Raw genomic sequence first — 21,256 nt, 5'->3', positions numbered from 1 at the left:
AAAATTGCTGAATTTTTTGTTTTTGTTCTCTAACTTTAGTTTACCTTTACCAAATGTTATGAAACTTATACACAATGCTTATTACCACAAAACAGAGATCAAGTTTGAATTTTGGTGGCATCACTTTTACCGTTCTAGAGTTATGCCCCTTTACAAATGGAAAATTGCTGAATTTTTTGTTTCTGTTCTCTAACTTTAGTTTACCTTTACCAAATGTTATGAAACTTATACACAATGCTTATTACCACAAAACAGAGATCAAGTTTGAATTTTGGTGGCATCACTTTTACCGTTCTAGAGTTATACCCCTTTACAAATGGAAAAATTGCTAATTCTAGTTTGCCTCAGCCAAATGTTATGAAACTCATACACAATGCTCATTATCAGAAAACACAGATCAAGTTTGAATTTTGTTGGTGTAACTTGAACCGTTCAAGAGTTATGCCCTTTATAATGGAAAAATTGCTAAATTTTTATTTTCTTCAAAATGTCAAGTAATTTTTGTCGAGCCTGCAACTTTTGTTGCAGAAAGCTCGACATAGGGATAGTGATCTGGCGGCGGGTTATGGCGGCTATGGCGACGGCGGCTACGGCGGCAGCGGCGTTAGCTAACTTCTTAAAAGCTTTATATTTTAGAAGCTGGAAGACCTGGATGCTTCATACTTTGTATATAGATGCCTTATGTTACGAAGTTTCCGTCTGTCATATGTTCATTGTCCTTGACCTCATTTTCCTGGTTCAGTGACTACTTGAAAAAAAAGTCAACATTTTTTGTAATGTTAATTTCTTTCTTATTATGAGTAATAGGATAACTATATTTAGTATGTGCGTACCTTGCAAGGTCCTCATGCCCGTCAGACAATTTTCATTTGACCTCGACCTCATTTCATGGATCAGTGAACAAGGTTAAGTTTTCATGGTCAAGTCCATATATCAGATACTATAAGCAGTAGGTCTGCTATATTTGGTATATGGAATGATTGTAAGGTGTACATGTCCAACTGGTAGGTGTCATCTGACCTTGACCTCATTTTCATGGTTCAGTGGTCAAAGTTAAGTTTTTGAGTTTTGGTCTTTTTTTCTAATACTATATGCAATAGGTCAACTATAAATGGTGTATGGAAATATTTTATGATGTACATGTCAGTCTCGCAGGTTTTATTTGACCTTGACCTCATTTCACGGTTCATTTCTCAGTGTTAAGTTTTTGTGTTTTGGTCTGTTTTTCTTCAACTATAAGCAATAGATCAACTATATTTGATGTATGGAAGAATTGTAAGGTGTATATGTCTGTCTGGCAGGTATCATCTGACCTTGACCTCATTTTCATGGTTCATTGGTCAATGTTAAGTTTTCATGGTTAAGTTTGTTTCTTAGATACTATAAGCAATAGGTCAACTATATTTAATGCCTAAATTGATTGTAAGGTGTACATGTCTGTCTGGCATGGTTCATCTGACCTTGACCTCATTTTCATGGTTCATTGGTCAATGTAAAGTTTTCTTGTTTGAGACTGTTTCTTAGAAACAATAAGCAATAGGTCAACTATGTTTGGTTTATTGAATGATTGTAAGGTGTACATGTATTTCTCGTTTGGTTTATCTGACCTTGACCTCATTTTCTTGGATCATGTTAAGTTTATGTGTTACTTGAAGTAAAGCTTTGTATTTAGGACTATCAACATAAAATCAATGGTTAGTAAAGAAGGCGAGACATTTCAGCGTGTGCACTCTTGTTAAAATTGGAGTTATCTTCCTTTGTCCATTATTATAGTTGAATCAACTACAATCAATGCTTTATACAATGCAATGTTTAATTTTGACTTCCACTGATAAAACACAGATCAAGTTGAATTTGGGTAGTGTCACTTTAACCATTATTGAGTTATGCCCCTTTATAAATTGAAAGATTGCAAAATTTTTAGTTTCCATTCTGTAACTTAAGTTTGCCCCAACCAAACATTATGAAACCTATACACAATATTCATTACCACAAAACTAAGATCAAGTACAAATTTTTTGTTTCCGTTTTCTAACTTTAGTTTGCCTCAACCAAATGTTATGAAACTTATACACAATGCTTATTACTACATAATACAGATTAAGTACGACATTTGGTGGCAACACTTTTACCATTCTTGAGTTATGTCCCTTTATAAACATAAAATTTGTTGAATTTTTTGTTTCCGTTCTCTAACTTTAGTTTGTCTCAACCAAATGTTATAAAACTTATACACAACTGTTCTAGAGTTATGCGTGTTTACAAATAGAAAAATTGCTGAATTTTTAGTTTCTGTTCTCTACTTGAGGTAGCCTATACCAAATATTATAAGACTTACACACAATGCTTATTACCACAAAACTCAGATCAAGTTCAAATTTGGGTAGCACACTTTTACCGTTCTTCAGTTATGTCCCTTTATAACTATATGGTATGCAAGCAGGGGCATCATCTGTGTTCACATGTGTACACTATCCACATTTATTTAATTTTATTTTTTCATTGCATTTATTTATCATGAAAATATTAATTTATAATACTATATCCATTTAAGCCATACCCTTTCTTACTGTTAATTCACACTGCTTTAAATCAACCCATAAACTCTTTTTTTCATGGATTGTTATAGCTAAGATACACTTTAAAGCTTTTCTTTGTATTCCAATTAAAAGTAGTTTATATTAGATAATATAATTTAAAATTTACTGTGAAAAGTAGCAAAAAAGGGGGAGTAACTTGAATTTTTTTGTTAAACATCTTTGAAATACACAAATTATATATGACCTTAGGCTAAGGTAATGGGTGTTCATTTTTATTGTGTTTGACACCAAAGATGTCAAGCGAAGCCATGCACTTAATGGGTCACTTATACAGCTAGTTGAACTTCCTGTTAAGGAAGAATTACAAATTTGTCAGTATTTCAGAGGAAAATCACTTATGAAATATATCAATTCATACTTTAAAAGTCTCAAGGCACAAGAATACGGGTTAAAAAGGTCAAATGCCGAAATTACGAATTATTTGATCACCCGGGCAACTATAGAAATATTTTGGGTGAGCTCTTAAATTCCTGGGTGTGACCTGCAAAATCTGGGTCAGTTGACAGGTATGAACAGGTCGTTGGTAGTCTCTGTCAAAAAACATCTAAACCACACAGATTTTGAGCTTGACATATTGCATTTAACATTTTCTATTGATGAAAATTGTATGTTGACTTCTAACTAGTATCTCCCTTTTATTCTTGAATATAATATAGTAGTTACTAGTCCAAGTTTAATTCTTATTCCACATCAACCTCTGTATTTGTGTTCTAAATTACATTTAAAGTGAATTTGAGGTCTGATTGTCCATACATCTAATCTTCTTTTCCGTCTGTCTGTATTTCCTATTGGTAACTTGTCCCAACTACATGAATTAATGCTCATGAATATATTGGATACTGTTCAGTACATACTTGTGTTCTCACATCTTATTTCATTTATTGATCAAAATAATTTGAATTTTTGGAGTTTTGCAGGATAAATTTTTTTTTAAAGTTTTGTTCAAAATACATGTATTGTATCTTGATTTGATGTTTTAAAAAAAAAAAAAAATCTTTCATGATATGCATACTGGAATTTAGAATTATTGTAGACTGGCAAAACAACGAAATAAAATACCCACAAATAGACAAAATTTCCTGAATCCATTAGAATATTACATTAGTAAGCTCTTCCTTTGTCATTGAATTGCTGTGTCTTTTAATATAACCCCTCCCCCTTTTCACCACCAGTAAAAACTAAAAGAACCCTCTTTTCAGTTATAGAAATACATGTGACTGTCTTTTGTTTGTACATGCAGTATTTTCCTCTTAAAATGTTTAATTTGTTTTGACTTTTGATGTTTTATTCTGATATTATTATGTCTCTCATCTTTGACAAATTTAAATCTTTTTTTGTGACAAACAGAAATTGAAGATTTTAACAGTCGTTTTTTTTTTCTTTATTAAGATTAAAATGTCTGATGATCAATCAATTTCTATTGAACAATTAAATTTTAACAATCAAATTTATTAGCGTCATCCTTGAAATTCACCACAGACATGCGAAATGGACATTTAATCTTGTCAGCTCAGGTAAAAATGTTCACACGTGTGAAATTGATGCCAGTATATATTTCTTTATAGTAAAGAGTTAGAAGACTTTTGTAGTAAAATTTAAAAAACCAGTTTGATTTTGTATGTTAACCTGTGATTAAATGACAAAGAATAGTTGTGCTATATTTGTAATCAATTCGTTTTATCTGTTTATCAACATTTTGACTCCTTTTACAATTAAAGATGTTTTGAAAATTTTTAACCCAAGGGTGTTTTTCTTACATTAAAAACAATCTTATCGCAAGCCAAATATTAAAATTTGAAATCAAAATTATTCTTTCAATTTTATTTATGACTATTTTAATTTTCAAAATTTAAACTAAAAAATGTTTTTCTAATTTGAAATGGATTTTGGATTTGAAATATTCCCCCCTTATGATACCTCTTATTGTTTATTTCTGTTATTTCTTGAGAATTTAGTTTTAAAGTATTAAAATGTATAAATAGTTTAAATTTGAAAATTTTATAGACGCACATAATATGGAGGCTAAAATTTTAGAATGGCTAAAAAGTGAGTTTTTTCTTAAATTTATGTATGTAAACATGGTAAAAATTGTTTCTAAAAAACTTCTGCATTTAAAGTGTAAATTTGTTTGTAAACATATTGTATGAAAAAAAATATGTACTTTGAAACACTTTTACAGACCTGTAAAAATGTAATAAAATTAAAAGAAAAAATATGCTTTTGAGGTTTAAAAACAATCATCATTTAAAAAAAAAAAAAATTAAGAATGAAACAATGACAGTGTCATACAAATTCCTATACATTGGGCACTCATTAGAGCTTGTTCTGTCTTGGATGTTGTGCATTATTGGGTTATATTTGCAGTAGGTCTGTCCTTGATGTGTCTCTATCTTGTCTTTTGAGTAACTCATATCATGGATGTTGTGTTTCCTTGGGTTATATTTGCAGTAGGTCTGTTTTTAACTTGTTGATTGAGTTACTCATATATATGTAGGACTCTAAAGTGCGATGGTACTCTAAAGTGTGATGGTCACGCTAAAGTGCGATGGTCTATGCTAAAGTGTGATGGTGTCAGACACTAATATGTGATTGTTGTTTGTTTTTAAGTGCGATCAGATAACACGCTAAAGTGCAATGGTATGACACACTAAAGTCTGATGGTGTAAAGGGAATGTGGTTCAGACAATGTTTTTCGTTTGTTGCTGAGTTCCTATTACTTTTTCGTTTTTTGTTTTATTTATATATCAAGCCGAAGTCTTTCTCTTTTGAATTGTTTTACACTGTTCATTGTATAACCCTATATAACTTATTATGCATTATGGGCCAAGGCTTTACGTTGAAGGCCGTATGATTATTAGTTGCATACACTAACGACATTTGGGGTTGGATGGATAGTACATACTACATCTTCTTATTTTTTATTTAAAGTACAAAAAGTGTAATGGTTACATTGCAGTAGTTGGTATATCCGGAATTTAGGGAGCTACCATTTGATTTTTATGGGGAGAGGGGGGGGGGGGGGGGGGGGGGGGGCTAGGATGAAATTTAAAAAAAAGGCAGGAAAGGAGTTTTGAGTAAAGAAAGGCAGGATGAGACACTTTGCCAAAAAAAAGTCAGGATGACAATTTGTGTAAAAAAAAGTCAGGACCGAATAGAGTGAAAAAAAAAGGCAGGACAGAGATTACAACTAAAAAAAATGCATCCATAAAAATCAAATGGTAGCTCTCTTAGTGGTAGTCGTTTGTTGGTATATTTCATATTTGCTGTTTTTTTTTATTGTTTTGTATTTAAATCAGGTTGTTATTTTTCTCGTTTGAATTGTTTTACATTGATTGTTTTGAGGCCCTTTGGTCTTAATAGAATCATGCTCTGTGTTAAAGGTCATACTATATTTTCCTAAAGTTGCATACCTTAATGACATAAGGGTTTGGCTAGAGAGTTGTCTTATTGGCAATCATATGATGCTCCAACACATCTGTTCGTTAGGTTGCTGTCTAGTTGACGTATATTCATTATTTAACAGAAATAACAAACCATATTGAATTTTTTTAAATAGAAATCTTCAATTGGAAAGTAAAAAAGAAGACTTTATTGGAACCCCAAGTAGTTTTGATTAAATTTCTTTTCACAATTTTACAAATTAAGTTAACCATCTTCCAGCAACGACCAAAAATGTCCCAGATTCACGTTGATCATTTGTTTCTCTCTTCGTTCTTTTCTTGTGTAATAAAAACCCTTAATCTGGACAAACATTCTCGTCATAATGCTGTTTAACAATGCTAACGTTGATACTGTGCGGAAAAAACGCACTTTGGCATGTTCAAATGAATAGCACATACCATTGCACTTTAGCGTATCAAACCATCGCACTTTAGCGTGGGCCATTGCACTTTAGCGTGGGCCATCGCACTTTAGCGTGACTATCGCGTTTAAGCATCCCCATCACACTTTAGAGTCCTACATATATATACCATGTGATGTATATTGTAACTTTCATGTTGTGTTAAAAACAGTAAACAGTAAGTAACTTCTGAAGGAAGATAAAACATGAAAATGTTTTGATAGAGATTTTCTGTTTTCTTTTTTTTAGGTTTTATGGGAACTAACACATCCATGGAGATGGAGGCAGTATACCATCAAGCATTACAGGAGACAGGCATGACAAATGAGAGTCAGCCACTTGACAGCTCATATCAGGGAAATAAGAGCAATAATTCCCAACTTGTACAGAAAATACTCAGTGAGCAGCCTAGAACAAAATCTGGTAAGTTCTCAAGTGACACCAGCTTGGTGGTCAAAACCAGTAAAATGTTCTTAGACCACTGATTTTACTGGATTGAATGTCCAATCACTTTTTTTTTTTAATTTTAAAGTTATACAGGTATTTCAAAAAAAATTCAAGTGAATTTTGAATTGCCATTGTTACAGATACTTCAGGGATCCATCCACTGTCTGCAAACCACAATTTTCAAAAAAAATTATAAAAAAGGAATACACAAAATCTCAAATTAGAACTTATATCATATAATGCTACAACCTTGGCTCGGATTAATATATGATTTAGGGGGGTACAGAACACCTAAGGTAGTTAACTCTTTTAAAATCAGCTGAACGTTTTAAATCACATACTATTGGTAAAGAGCTTCTCAATGATCAAAATCAGTGTTTTTCAAACTGCTATATATCCAATGAAATATATCCTGTAAATTGTGTCGATCAAATTTCTTGAAATTTTTATATTTTTGTCAACATTTCAAAGTTAATATTTTGTCAAAATTTTATGAAAATTGAACGAGCCAAATCTATTTTAGTTAAAGTGTTGGGTACCCCCTTAAGAGTACATTTCAATTTATACCCCTGTAAAAGACATCCTTATTATGTACTACAATCCTCATTATGTCAATCCATCTATCAGTCTGTCTGTGACAGGATGTTTCAACCAATCCTAACAGAAAATTTACACAATGTTAATTCAATGAAAAAGTAGCTGCTTTCAATTTTTGGTGAAATTTCAGACCAGTCATTCTAAGGCTTTAAAACTGTTAAATAGTTTATTAGTTTATTTTTAGTATTAGTCAGAAAATTTAGGTTTGTCTCACAATAACTCTGACAAACTTTCATGTATCCTCATGAAGTTTTTGCACACTGTATTGATCATTTAATAACATTCAAATGGCATATATTTATGCTACGTACTCCTGTCCACTCTCGCTGTTAATAGGCATCTATGTGGTATGGGCTTTGCCCATTGTTGAAGGCTGTATTGTGACCTATAGTTGTTAATTTCTGTGTCATTTGGTCTCATGTGGAGAGTTGTCTCATTGGCAATCATACCACATCTTTATTTTTACATATCATGCGTTCCTTGCACAGCTTTTTATTTCTTGTATGAATGTAATGAGAGTTATGCAAACATGTTTTGCAATTAAATTGGTTAATTGCAGTCTTTTTAAGATACAATAAATTTTTTCTGTTTATTTTATGTTATTCACTAGGTTAATAGACTCAGGATAATTTATAGAACTAGACATATTGTATAGACAACAGTGAACTGTTGAAGACTGTATGTTGCCCTTTAGATTTCTTGGTTTATTGTTGTGGTTGGGTTGCTGTGTCAATGATATATACTCCTGGCTAACATCTCTGTTTATTCATACATTTTTTTTATTGAAATATTTAGGTAAGGAGAGAACAGTTGAAGAAGTACTACTGGAAATGGAAGAGTTGGACAGGGAGTCAAAGAAAAGAAAAGATATAGCTGTGGAACTGTTAGAAGACAGAAGAAAACAACCATATAGTCCTAATGGTAAAATGTAGTCCTAAATGTCCATTGTTAAGTAGTCCTAATGGTAAAATGTAGTCCTAAATGTCCATTGTTAAGTAGTTCTAATGGTAAAATGTTGTCCTAAATGTCCATTGTTAATAAGTCCTAATGGTGAAATATAGACCTAAATGTCCATTGTTATATAGTCCTAAGGAAACAATATAGGCCTAAATGTCCATTGCCATATAGCCCTAATGGTAAAATATAGTCCTAAATGTCCAGTGTAAAGTAGTCTCAATAATAATCAAAAAAGCAAACAAATTGACCATAATATAGCAATAAAGGATCTTTCTTGACAAAAGCATAGAGACCAGAATAAGGCATGCTGTTTGGGTGGTGTCATCACTTGTTTAATTTAGTGATTAGGTGGAACCCCTGTCTGTTGGTCAGTGATATTTAGTATGTAACTGTATAACTATTGGCACACCTCATGTCCATGGAGATTATATAACTTGTCTATTTCAATACCAGTCAGAAAACTGGTTTCCTTACTCGAAATAAGTACATTCAAATTCAATACCAGTCATGATTATGGAGATTACAGATTATCAAGGGGGAATGATTACCTGTTCTACTTCCATATAAAACAACCATTTATCCTTTCATTCTTTTATACATTTGATAATTTATTTTGATATTTAGGTCCAGCCAAAGAGATGGAAGAGATAAGGGGATTTGACTTATCCCCAGTCCATCAAGATTCCCCCAGGGGTGGGTTTGACAACTCCCACACAGAGGACACAGAGATGTACCAGCCTGTCACTCAAGTCGTAAGTTTCTTATAGAAATCATTTGGATAGCTGCTTTATAACATTGCTTACAGATCTTTTATCCATTTCATATCTCCAAATACAAATTGTACAAACTTTCAATCTATATCTTCTTTATACCACTTTACACTTATAAAAAACTACTACTGAGTTAACTGTTTTACTATTACATTGTACCAATAGATTAGAAACAAGACGGTTTTCTACAGTGAGAAATTTCTGTCACTCCTATAAAAAAATAGATTCAACAGTTCTTCAAAAAACACAAATTTAAAACAATTCAGTAGGGTCAAGAATAAAGCTAATTAAGACATTCAGCAGTACTGTAAAATAAAAAATGTTTGCCTGCATTTATTGTTGTGTTTGTTGAACAATTAACAAAACTATGAGATTAATTATTGGGGTTTCAGGAAATGGTGCATTCAAGTAATGTTATCAAATTCTCATGCCAGTTTTTTTTTTGTGGAACCTGTCCTGTAGTAAAAACATTACAAGTATTTTGTTAATTCAAAATTCTTGAGCTGTTTTTTTACCAAAAAAAATTCCTGTAGAATACAAGGGTAAACATTGTACAACAGACTGCATGAATCTTAGGCAGTGATAATATCAGGATTCATTTTTCAAAACAGATAAGGGCTATTCTATATTCCAAAAGATATCGACTTTTTCCTACCCTGTTCTTTTTTAAATTTCTGTAGACTTTATTATACCTGTACATACTGAAACATGCATTTATATATACTGTAAACCAACTAATTTTCGCGAGCAATTTATTTTCGCAACTTTCGCAAAGAGAAAAATAATAGATCTTCACAAATATGTACTACTTGGATCTTTCCTCATTTAACTACATCAAGCAAAATTGAAAATCGCGAAATTAAATTGTTGCGAAATGGGCTAATAAGGGCTAAACGCGAAATAAAGTATTCGCGAAAATAAGTTGGTTTACAGTAGTTATTTCTGTCATTTTCTGGGTGTGTTCTATTAGCAAGTCATCTGTAGTCATACATTAGATGTTCTTATAATCTAATAGCTAAACATTTAACTCTTATGTTAATCTGTGCATATTTTTTGTTTGATAAAGACTGGCCGATCATCTAAAAGGGTAAGTTGTTGTTTGTATGTAAAGGGGAGATAATTCACATGTATGCAAAGAATTGTGCATTGGTTTGTGCTGTGTTGTTTGCTATGATCCTTATACATGTTATATATGTACGAATATATTTTTTTTTCATTTATTAACCATACATATTGTGTGAGTCTGAATGATAAGAATTAGATTGCATGATGAAGAAAAAAGATAAAAACCATTTATATTCCCATATTATTTAGTTATTAAACATGTAGAATTGAATTTTGAAATTTTTTAACCTATGAAATACAAATTTGATCAATACCTAGAAAAGTACTTTTGAATCCCTTAAAATTGAAGATTCTTAATCAGTTAAATAAAATTTCATAAGAATCAGACAAGAACAATAATTAGGGCTCCGCCGAATGGCGGACGCCCTATAGTGATCTGTCTGTCCGTCTGTCTGTCCATCTGTCATACCGTCTGTCCGTCCGTAACAAATTGTGTCCGCTCTTTATCTAGAGAACCGTTATGATTTCAAAGTTTATACATGTTATACTTGACATGTATATTAACCAAAACCAGAGGGTGTCATAATGTATGTACAACTACCTAGGTCAAAGGTCAAGGTCAAAAACTTTGGTTTTAGTTGACAACCCCATGTCCTATGGTAAAGATCGTGTCCGCTCTATATCTTGAGAACCGTTATGATTTCAAAATTTATACTTGACATGTATATAAACCAACACCAGAGGGTGTGTCATAACTTATGTACAACTTCCTAGGTCACAGGTCAAGGTCAAAAACTGGTTTCAGATGACAACCCCATGTCCAATGATAAAGATACAAATTTTTTACCACACTATTCACAGCGGGGCCCACAGAGATGGCTCCCATCTCAATGATATCTAGTTCAAAATAAAATTGATGAAAAAATATGATCAAATGAAAAAAATTTGTTTTGTGAACTTAATTATAACCAATTCCCGTAGAAATTTGTTGGATCCATTGTTATATCAGTAAGAAGATTATAATGTCGCGTTAATTGCACTTCATTAGTTAAAATGTTGTTAAATATCTGATAGTTTTGATTAGGCTAGAAGATTTTGTTTTTTATCAAGGACTAATTAGATATTAGCTAGTGCAGCATGATCTACTGACCCATCATGAGTATCTGTCAGGGTTCACTTTTCAGTTTTTGGTTGTTCTCTTTCTCAATTTTCAGTTTTCTGTGTAGTGTTTTGTGGCCTGTTATTTGTCTTTTCAGTGGCGCATTCAAAAGGGGGGGGGTGTTCCGGGGGTTGGAGTTCCCCCTTATTTTGACGATCAATACGTTTGAATGGGGACATATGGCTGGAACCCCCCTTTTAAAAGTGGCTGGATTCACCCCTGCTTTTCATAGTTTTTCTTTTTGTCAAAGTAAATGTTAAACATAAATTTAAATACAAACAGATTCATAATTAAAAGAGAATAAGTAATGTACTAACAAAAAAAGTCCCAATGTTTTTATACAATATTTCTGAAGTGCTGACAGAGCTGAATTATGTAGATGAAGGGAAATGCAATAATCTGTAATACATGCCCTTATATTTAAAATATTATTACCTTGGCATATACATTAAAATTATTGTTAATAGGATTAATATGCACTATTTCACACATTGTTAAAATGTTAGTGCTCTAATTACTGTTCATTGCATGTGGGTGAAACTTACATGTGAAAAGATTGTTTGAGTTTCTGTATTGTAATTGATCTACAGATTTTCTGTCCTTTTGCTTATTTGAAACCATCAAATCACCAATTGATGCTGTCAACCATTTTGTGTCAACCCTTCAAAATTAATCAAATCCAACATCATCATCATCATCATCATCTTTGAACTATAACCTTTTAATGACCTTTACATAATTAATGACCTTAATCCTTCAGCATGTTAATATTGCATAATTATATAAAAATTCTTGATTTCTTTTATGTGAAGTAACAATTTTTTTTAATTCTAATCAACATATTAAACATAATATGTCATGTTTTTGTCTTGAATAATATTTTGATTTCACTTCAAATATTATAAATTATCAATATATATTGTGTTGTCTTTAATAATATGTGAAGATTTAACATTATAAAGCTTTCATTTAAAGAGCTACATAAAGTTTCTATAATTTGCCCCATGCACTGGTAGGTAAAAACTTTAAATGAAAAAAAATGAGGGGGAAAAATGTGATTAAGCATTAGAATTGAAATAAAATTAATTAGATTTTCATCAAATTTCAGTCTGTATCAGAGAGAGGGAGGTCAAAGAGAAAAGAGACAAAAGAAAGGAAAAAAGATAAAGATGACTCAAAGGAAAGAAGAAAGAAAGGATCACCACAGCGAAGGAAGAAATCACCTAGTATATCTCCTAGGAGAAGTATGTCAGCTTCCATGTCACCACGGCGATGGGCACCATCAGGGGCAATAACTGATAGGTCACACTCACCTGTAAAACCTAGTAAGCTGTTTTTATTAGTTTAAGAATTAAAATCAGATTTTATAAGTTTTGACTGTTAATGATGTAATGTAAGGGCTACTTAGTTTAAGGTGTGCTACATCACTTGCTCTCTTCTGGCTTTAAACTTACAAAATATGCATTCAGTTTTATATTTACAGTGAATAGGTGAATTGATAAAATGTATCTAATTGTTTCCTTGGAAAATGCCAGGCTAAGTTTCTTGTAATATAAACTTGTTATTTAAGGGCTTGTTAATTGATTGTTGGTTGCTTAGTGTCCAGTGGCAAATATATCATGCATGTTCAGGACAGGCTTGTTCTTTATGTCAGATTGTAATCTTACTGAAGGTGTACTATGAAATTCTAATTTTTAGCATGTAGATAGACAATCAATAGTCCTTTTAAAAGATAGGTAAAATATATAGACAAAAAGAGATGTAGGGTTTCAGTCAATAAGACAATGACAAAAATAACCAAATGGCATCTAGAATGCAACATATAGGTCTTCTACACTAGACAATGAACAGTTGTCTATGCAATATGGTAAGCTCTTAAAAAATATAAAAATGACTTTCAATTAACTTTAAAAACAGAGAGTAAAGGTCTGTTTGATTTTGCAAATATTATTTTTTGGTAATATAGTAGTATGAGTTCCCAAATTGAACATTTATTTGTTCAGTGTATGTTCACTGGTGTTAATATGTCTTTGATTGAGTTAAGCTATTTCAGTTGATATTTTATAGTGTGTCTTTCTGTGTTGTGATGTAACACTATTGTTTCAGAAAAAGGGTGAAGGTTTGGTACCATTAAAACGTTTATACCCGCTGCATTTGTTTGCACCTGTCCTAAGTCAGGAATCTGATGTTCAGTAGTTGTCATTTGTTGATGTGGTTCATAAGTGTTTCTCGTTTCTCGTTTTTTATATAGATTAGACCGTTGGTTTTCCCGTTTGAATGGTTTTACACTAGTAATTTTTTGGGGCCCTTTATAGCTTACTGTTCAGTGTGAGCCAAGGCTCTGTGTTGAAGACCGTACTGTGACCTATAATGGTTTACTTTTATAAATTTTGACTTGGATGGAGAGTTGTCTCATTGGCACTCATACCACATCTTCTTATATCTATGAAACTTACAGTTTAGAAAATAAACTTGCCAACAATATACAGCCAAAGATAATTATGACACATGTATATTTCATTGAATGAGTAGCTAAATATGTAACTTAATAATCTATCTAGAATCATCCAATGAATAAACAAATTGAAGAATGGGATGTACTTCTATGTCACTTCCTGTTACATAACAACAATATGTTTAATCCATAGAAAGTATCTTTTCACCAATATTCAAAAATATTCAACTGAATGTGACATTATTGTAATTATAAGATTTGAATGCATTTTGAGTGTTGTAAAAGTGTAAAATATCCCATATTGTGTATGAAGTAAATCTAAATTTTTCTAAGATTAAAAAAAAGTATTGTGTGCTTTAGGTGGAACACTGAATCCCAAGTTTGCTCATGTTAAGAGTTCAGGATATGGGACATCATATTCTCCATCTAAAAATATGACAATGAAAGAGAGGCCGAGTAGTTCCAAAGAGAGGCTAGAAGAAAATGATAGACAGAAACGAAGATATGACAGAAAACTTGACATTACTGATAGACATGATGAGAGGACTGGTATCCTGGACAGGAAAGCAGTCACAGATGTCTGGTCTCCTGTTGATGTGGCTAAACAAAAGGTCAAAGGTAACAATTTTGTGTTTTATATTAACTTACATTCTAATTTGAAATATTACTGAATATTAGTTTTTTAGGGTAAAAATTGCATGAAATGTAATCAAAGTCCTATTGTTACTGTCTTGAAAGTGTATCTACCATGCCCCCGTTTCACAAAAAAATCTTATGAATTATGTTGATCTTAAGTCATGAACAATTCAGTATACTTAAGACAATCTTAGTCATAAGAAACTCAGGCCTGGTCTCATCTGTACCTTAGAGAGTTCAAAAACAAAGTGCTAGGAGTTAAACATTCATAAGATCTTATCAAGCCCATGACAAGCAATTTATTAATAATATGTACTTGTTATTCAAGTTACAAATTGATGTGTAATATAACAAATATCATGCTCAGGAGAATATTTGGGAAATATACCAGTCTTGAGATGGAATCTCCTTCTCCTAATGGCTCAGGATATTTTACACAAACACCCCTTCTTAACATGATATAGCTGTTCAATAAATCACAGTTAATCCTAGAAAAAGTCTTCTTTATTTCAGGAACAGAGAGCCCTAAAAACAAGAAACAGAAATACATAGACCCAGGAATGGAATCCCAGCTCAATGCTTCAGTCGATGCCTTTGCTAATTATATTAAGGAACATTTCACTGACAGAAATATTCCTGAGGTAAATTTTTAACTAATTTTTAGGTGTAAAAATGTTATTATTATCTTTAGATTCTGGTAGTATGGTGGGTGGGCTGATCCAGTTGTTTCTGTGCAACAATCTGAGAACCAATGCATTTCCAATTTAATTTGTTGTACCCTTGACAAAATGGTCAGGTTTGATATTGATGATTTTCACTTTGAATTTATGGTTCTTAATTGATTGGGAAGTGGCACTTTCAGTCATTTTCATATAATAACCACTTGAAAAGCTTTCAACCAATGCTTGTCAAATTAAACATGCTATTACTGATAAAAAAAACTCTGTTCAGGTTTGATATTGAAATTTTTTTTGCTTTTGCTGTTCAGGAATTATGGTACTTGATAATTAGAAATAGGCACTTTATGTTGATTCCATGTGAAACCTTTAGAATACTTATTCCAGTTCTTAATGAACATTTTAAAATTTTAAATTGTAAGGCTTACAGAATTCTTTTTTTTTTAAAGACTTTTGATGTTTTAGAAATTTAATTTTGTTGTTGATGTAGCTTTAACAACAAAAGGTCAAAGGTAACAAGTTTATGTGGTCACATGATTTAATATTAGAATCTGTTGTTATGATTTCACAAGATGCTTGGTAAAATATTGTCTCCCCTCTTTATGAATCTTCAAAATATGGGTTGCTGTCTTACTGACATATACTCCATTTCAGTCCTTTTATTTACAAAACAATAAAATGTTCTTTTTGCTTGCCATCATATAAAGAAATGGTCAACCTTTATCGTTGCTTTTACAATGGCCTGATGGTAAAAATAAGATAGGTATAAAGTACACACAAGGACAGTCAATTAAGTATCACTGTTTCTGGTTTTGAGTGATTCAAAGTGAAGCATGATCATTGCTGGTGATTGGAGGTGACAAAACTAGGATTTACAAACCTGGTACATTTTGCTTATAAAGAATAAGAAGGGAGATAATTCAGAGTGAATAATCTGCATTTACTTACAAACTTTATCATCAAGAGAGATTTTCACCTTTTGTGACATGATAATTGTATATTATTACATTGGTTGCAAGGAAGTACCGTGATTTCCCAGTGAAATAAAAACTAATAATTTCACATGTGAAGTAAACTCCTTTATTTCACTCCTCTGACGTCATACAACAATAGGTGTTGTCAAGATATTGTCGATGACGTTGCATCAAAGCAAATTGTGAATGTGTAGAAAAGATATAGTTCCTTGGATTTTCTACTTTAATTCCATTAAAAAGCCCATTGTCAATGTAATAAAAAGAATAACTAATCAAAGAATTCAAATATTGAAAAATATTCAACTGGTGACCGAACAACACTGATAATTAACTCATGCACTACTCGCATACGTGAATTAATGTGTTGTTCGGTCCCTCGTTGAAAATTATCAATATTTTAATTCTTCAATTAGTTGTCCTATAATTTACCAACTTTGAGAAGAATCTGCATTCAGAAAAAATTGAGAAAAAATTGTTAGAGTAAAATTTAGATCAGTTGAGAATTAGATTGATTGATTAATGGCTGCTTAATGTAAGGCAGCAAATACTACATACATATTCAGGGTTATAAGAATAAGAAGATGTGGTATGATTGCCAGTGAGACAACTCTCCTCCAGACACCAAATAAGATAGAAGTTAACAACTATAGGTCACTATAGGTCAGGGTTATACATGTAGATATTAAAAATAGGAGGAAGATACCAAAGAGACATTCAAAAACTCATAAGTCAAAGATAAAACTAACACTGCAATGGCCAAAAATAGTTAAACAATAAAAAGACGAACATGTCCACACAACACTACATAGAAAACTAAAGATTAAACAATATAAATCCCAGAAAAAACTGGAGGTGAACTCAGGTGCTCTGCTTTATACTAGGACATTATAACCTGCTATTGTGCAATGTAACAGTTTGTAGGAAAACCTGTCACCCTATCTGGACATATCGTTCTGTTCCAAGTTAACCAATGGTTGCTCCTAATCTTTTGGCTTGCAGGGAAGCAGTAAATAAATAATGGTGTTAAAGTTTTTTTATTTTGTTTTAGGCCAAATACTCTATGGATGAGCCATCAATAGCAGCCAGCTGGAAGGGAGACAAATCTTTTGGAATAGACGATGATGTGGGAAGGTTGAAGGAATCATTAGAAGAGGAGAAAAGATTGCATAGGAAGACAAAAGGTGGGTTACAGATTGTCTAGACAGTAATATTGGTTTTTCCTTTAATTAATGTACCTGGTTTTGAAAGAAATTTTAATTTTATGAAAGTGTTTTTACCCGACTTTCTGGTAAAAAAAAAGCATGACATCTGTCTTAGAGATTATGATTGTAATAGTATTTTTTAATGGCATTGCTCAAGTAGAAAAAAATATGCCATATTATTTAGATGTTATTAAGTACTGTAATTCAGAAATTTTTGCATTATTTTTATCTTGCAAAAAAAAATTCTAAAAAGATTTGGCAAAAATAAACATTCACAATTAAAACTTTCGTTTCATTATTTGAAGGTACCATTTCCTTAAACAGTAATAGTTTAAAATTGCAATAACTAATGTGCGCAAAAATTTCTGAAACCTAAAGTTTGTATCACATTATACATATCTTTTTAGATGCAATTGTTAAGATAGAAAAAGATTATCAGATTATAATGTTTATAACAATATTGTAAATCTATTTTTAGATTAAACACCTTTTCAGGTTGAAAAAAAATTTGACATGAAGTTGATGTTAGGCCAGTTATATTATAATTTTATTTTTAGATAACCTAGTTCGGGTAGAATAAGTTTGACTCGATTTGGGTGTTATACTAGTAACATTATAATTTTATTTTTAGATGACCTCATTCAAGTAGAAAAGGAATATGGCAGTATGATTGAAATGCAAAAACAAGAATTTGAGGAACAAATATTCAAACTTAAACAAGAAATATTTGTTCTGCAAGCAAAGGTAAAAATGTCAAAATCGAACGAAACTTTTGATAGAATTATTTGATCCAGTTTAGATTATCAGTGAAATTGCATGATCTCATAATCAACGCTAAATTTTCCATGAACTGTGGATGATAAGGGTGATTTTAGTATGAATATAAGGAGATGTCAGTAAATGTCAGTGAAATAACTACTCAACAACATAAAAAAACTTAAACAGGTCAACATACATTCTTTAACAACAGACAGGTGCTTATATAAAAAGGTCAACATTGTTTTTTCTTCTTCATACAGGTACCTGAGGATGAGACTGAAATTAGAAAGAAAATGGTAGAAGGTTTGACTGATGGAGCCAGTAAAGGACAGGTTGAACGGTTTGAGAAGGAGCTCAAGGAACAAGAAACCCTGTTGGCAGGATACCAGCAAGAAAACAAAAAACTGTATCAACAATTAAAGACTTCTCAAAAACAGTCTAAACAGGCAGAGGAAAGAATGTTTAAAGAAAACCAAAAGATGGCGACAGAAGTGGCAAATCTGAGGTTTGTGCTGATATAATTAAATTGGAGATTTTCTAATATGATGCCATTAAAAAAATGAAATTGAAAAAAAATGTCATTTTGTAATGCCTCCAAATTTTCGAATAATACACATCTGCCTTTCAGAAATGTACATTGAAATCCCACTTGCAAAGTTCAGTGATCAAGCAACTACAAACCAATAAGGAATGATCTTTCAAAATTATATTTAGCATACATTTACAAATGCAAATATTTAGATTACACTTCTAAATAGAAAGGGAAAAACTGAAATTTCATTACAAATAACTGAAAAGATATCTTTAAAATATAAAGCATTTTGAGTAATCACCCTTGAAATGTCTAATTTAAGCAAATTTCACAGTTTTGGGCTCTTATCTGGAATACGACAGTTGCTAGATGAACATGAGAATTGCTGAAAAGTTCCAATGGGCAAGATCCATCTATCCTGAAAATTATAGAAAAATTGGATAACGTATTCTGGAATTATCACCCCTGATATATATATATAAGGGATTCCTGTTGAGGTCATTAGTTATATAATAATTTTATTGTTAGATTTACTTTTTACATCTTTCAGCTCTTCTTTAAAACATAAAACTCAATACATGTTTCTTTATTCAGGACTCTACTTGAAAGACAAGAAGTGGCATACAAGAACAAAGGTGTAATCACCAGCTTACCAGTACAGCAAAACATAGCTGCAGGGAATACAGAAGGAGGGGCGGTTCTAGGGGCAGGAAAGATAGCTATATTAGAGGCAGAGTCTAAAGAGGCCAAGGTTAGTAAAACATAATATATCCACTGTAAATATTGCAGGCAAATCCGAAAACATTGTTACGAAAAATGGCTGAGGACACCAAAGGGAATATAACAATTCACAAGTCAAAGAGAAACTGACACCACCAAGGCAACTAAAGACTGAGCCATTAAACAGGGGGAATCTCAGGTGCTCTGGAAAGATAGGCAAATTCTGCCCCACATTTGGTACTTCAGAGATGTTGGTACAGTGGGTAGAATTTGAACTATTTAAAAAATAATTAGGTGTATGACAATACAGCTGGTAACTGAGAATTTGTCCATATTAGAGGCAAGGAATATAGTCACTGGGAATACTGATTATAGAGTGGTTAAGGGTATCCAACAGGAGGGAAAAGGGGGCAGGGGAAGATGGTCATCAAGGGTAAATAAACCAGTGTTCTCCCTAGAATTTTAAAATAGCACCATGGAAATTTACATAGCACTGGTTTTCCCAAAAATATAGCACCATGGCCCCTATACATTCTATTATAAAATTATCCAATATAGCACCATGGTTAAAAATGAGATGTGGGGTATACTCCAATGCTACAAACAATGCAATACTTATAAGACATCTAGATACAAACAGTACAGTCTTCAACAATAGACAGGTTTTATACAAACAACACAAAATATTGAAAGACTTCAACAATAGACAAATGTCTATATAATATATCATGCTCTAAATTGCCAGGGTCTATACAAATTGTGAATATATTTCACTATTCAAGATCTGTATGAATTTCATGGGAAATAATCTGCTGTATACTAATAAATACTTTTGATTGATTTATACCAATTTAATGTCACAATGGCACACATTGGCTTAATACTTACATGTATATGATGATTAACTTTACAGAGACAGGAGGAAAATGCCAAAAGAGAATTATCAGTCCTGCAGAAAACTAAGGTGGAACTAGAACAACATATTGATCAGATAATCAAAGAAAAGGAACAACTGAGGAAAAAACTGGAGGAATCTAAAGGACTGAAGTCTGAGGAAGCTAAGGTATGACAGCAAACCAAAAATAAAGAATTAGTAGATTACATATAAATGTCAGTATGTAGTCTTTTATATATAAAAAAGCTAACACCATATGAATATTATATGGCTTTTTAGCCTTTGATGGATGGATGAATGGATTGGTGTAAAATGTTCAGTGGCAAATATTACATGCATATCCGAACATGAACATGGAAATGACCTGAAAAAATTATTTGAAAGTGCATTCCCTGCATTATACTAGACCATGGCCATCACATTGAGAAGGGTTCTAAATGTGCTAGTTCACAAGGTAAAGGTCCTCAAGGAGACATTGTCACCCTTCACAGCAGATATATTTTGATTCCAAGCCAACATTTTTTTTTGCACTTGCTCCTAAATGCATCAAGCTTGGCAGATTAGGAGCAAATTGACAAAATTACCAAGATTTTGGTGTCGCCAGGCTTAAGACCAACATAAAACTTGTTGATACTTTGAAAATCCAAGTATCATGAATTGCATCAAAGAAACTGTTGTTTTACTTCCCCACATACATATCTTGTAAACTTTTCTGAATGTGAACAAAGGTTGATGTTGAGTATAATATTACCCCAATGAGACAACCACCCAACAACAAAAATAACTAATTGACATATTGAGGGCACCATACAGTCTTTAACAACAAACATTAATAAAACATTTGTAAACAAACATCTTTCGGTACTCTAGTAAGTCACGCAAGTTTTTATATTCCCACTAGAGACACCATTTTGTTGTTCCAAATCTGTTAAAGAAGTAACTTTAGTCTTCTAACACAGATTACCTAAAT

At 32.0% G+C, this 21,256-nt stretch overlaps 1 protein-coding gene across 5 annotated transcripts in view; it reads left to right on the top strand.

Annotated features, from left to right (window-relative positions):
• LOC127724557 (centrosomal protein of 162 kDa-like) overlaps positions 1-21,256 on the top strand; it is a 55,257-nt gene that overhangs the window by 17,359 nt on the left and 16,642 nt on the right. For 4 of the 5 annotated variants that reach the window (XR_007992577.1, XM_052231538.1, XM_052231541.1 and 1 more), the window contains 12 exons: positions 6,691-6,864; positions 8,281-8,406; positions 9,067-9,194; positions 10,279-10,299; positions 12,545-12,761; positions 14,252-14,509; positions 15,041-15,168; positions 17,227-17,359; positions 18,012-18,124; positions 18,400-18,644; positions 19,266-19,422; positions 20,305-20,454. Coding sequence is in view for 4 of the 5 variants with exons in the window: in XM_052231538.1 (XP_052087498.1) it covers positions 6,691-6,864; positions 8,281-8,406; positions 9,067-9,194; positions 10,279-10,299; positions 12,545-12,761; positions 14,252-14,509; positions 15,041-15,168; positions 17,227-17,359; positions 18,012-18,124; positions 18,400-18,644; positions 19,266-19,422; positions 20,305-20,454 (1,850 nt within the window). In the remaining variant the exon portion in view is untranslated. The remainder of the gene's footprint in view (positions 1-6,690; positions 6,865-8,280; positions 8,407-9,066; positions 9,195-10,278; positions 10,300-12,544; positions 12,762-14,251; positions 14,510-15,040; positions 15,169-17,226; positions 17,360-18,011; positions 18,125-18,399; positions 18,645-19,265; positions 19,423-20,304; positions 20,455-21,256) is intronic. The other variant, XM_052231539.1, reaches the window with a different exon arrangement.

The sequence above is a fragment of the Mytilus californianus genome, unplaced genomic scaffold (assembly GCF_021869535.1).
Source record: "Mytilus californianus isolate M0D057914Y unplaced genomic scaffold, xbMytCali1.0.p SCAF_14, whole genome shotgun sequence".
NCBI lineage: Eukaryota > Metazoa > Mollusca > Bivalvia > Mytilida > Mytilidae > Mytilus > Mytilus californianus.
Note: the sequence above shows the minus strand (reverse complement) of the source record. Positions and strands in the feature narration are given on the sequence as shown.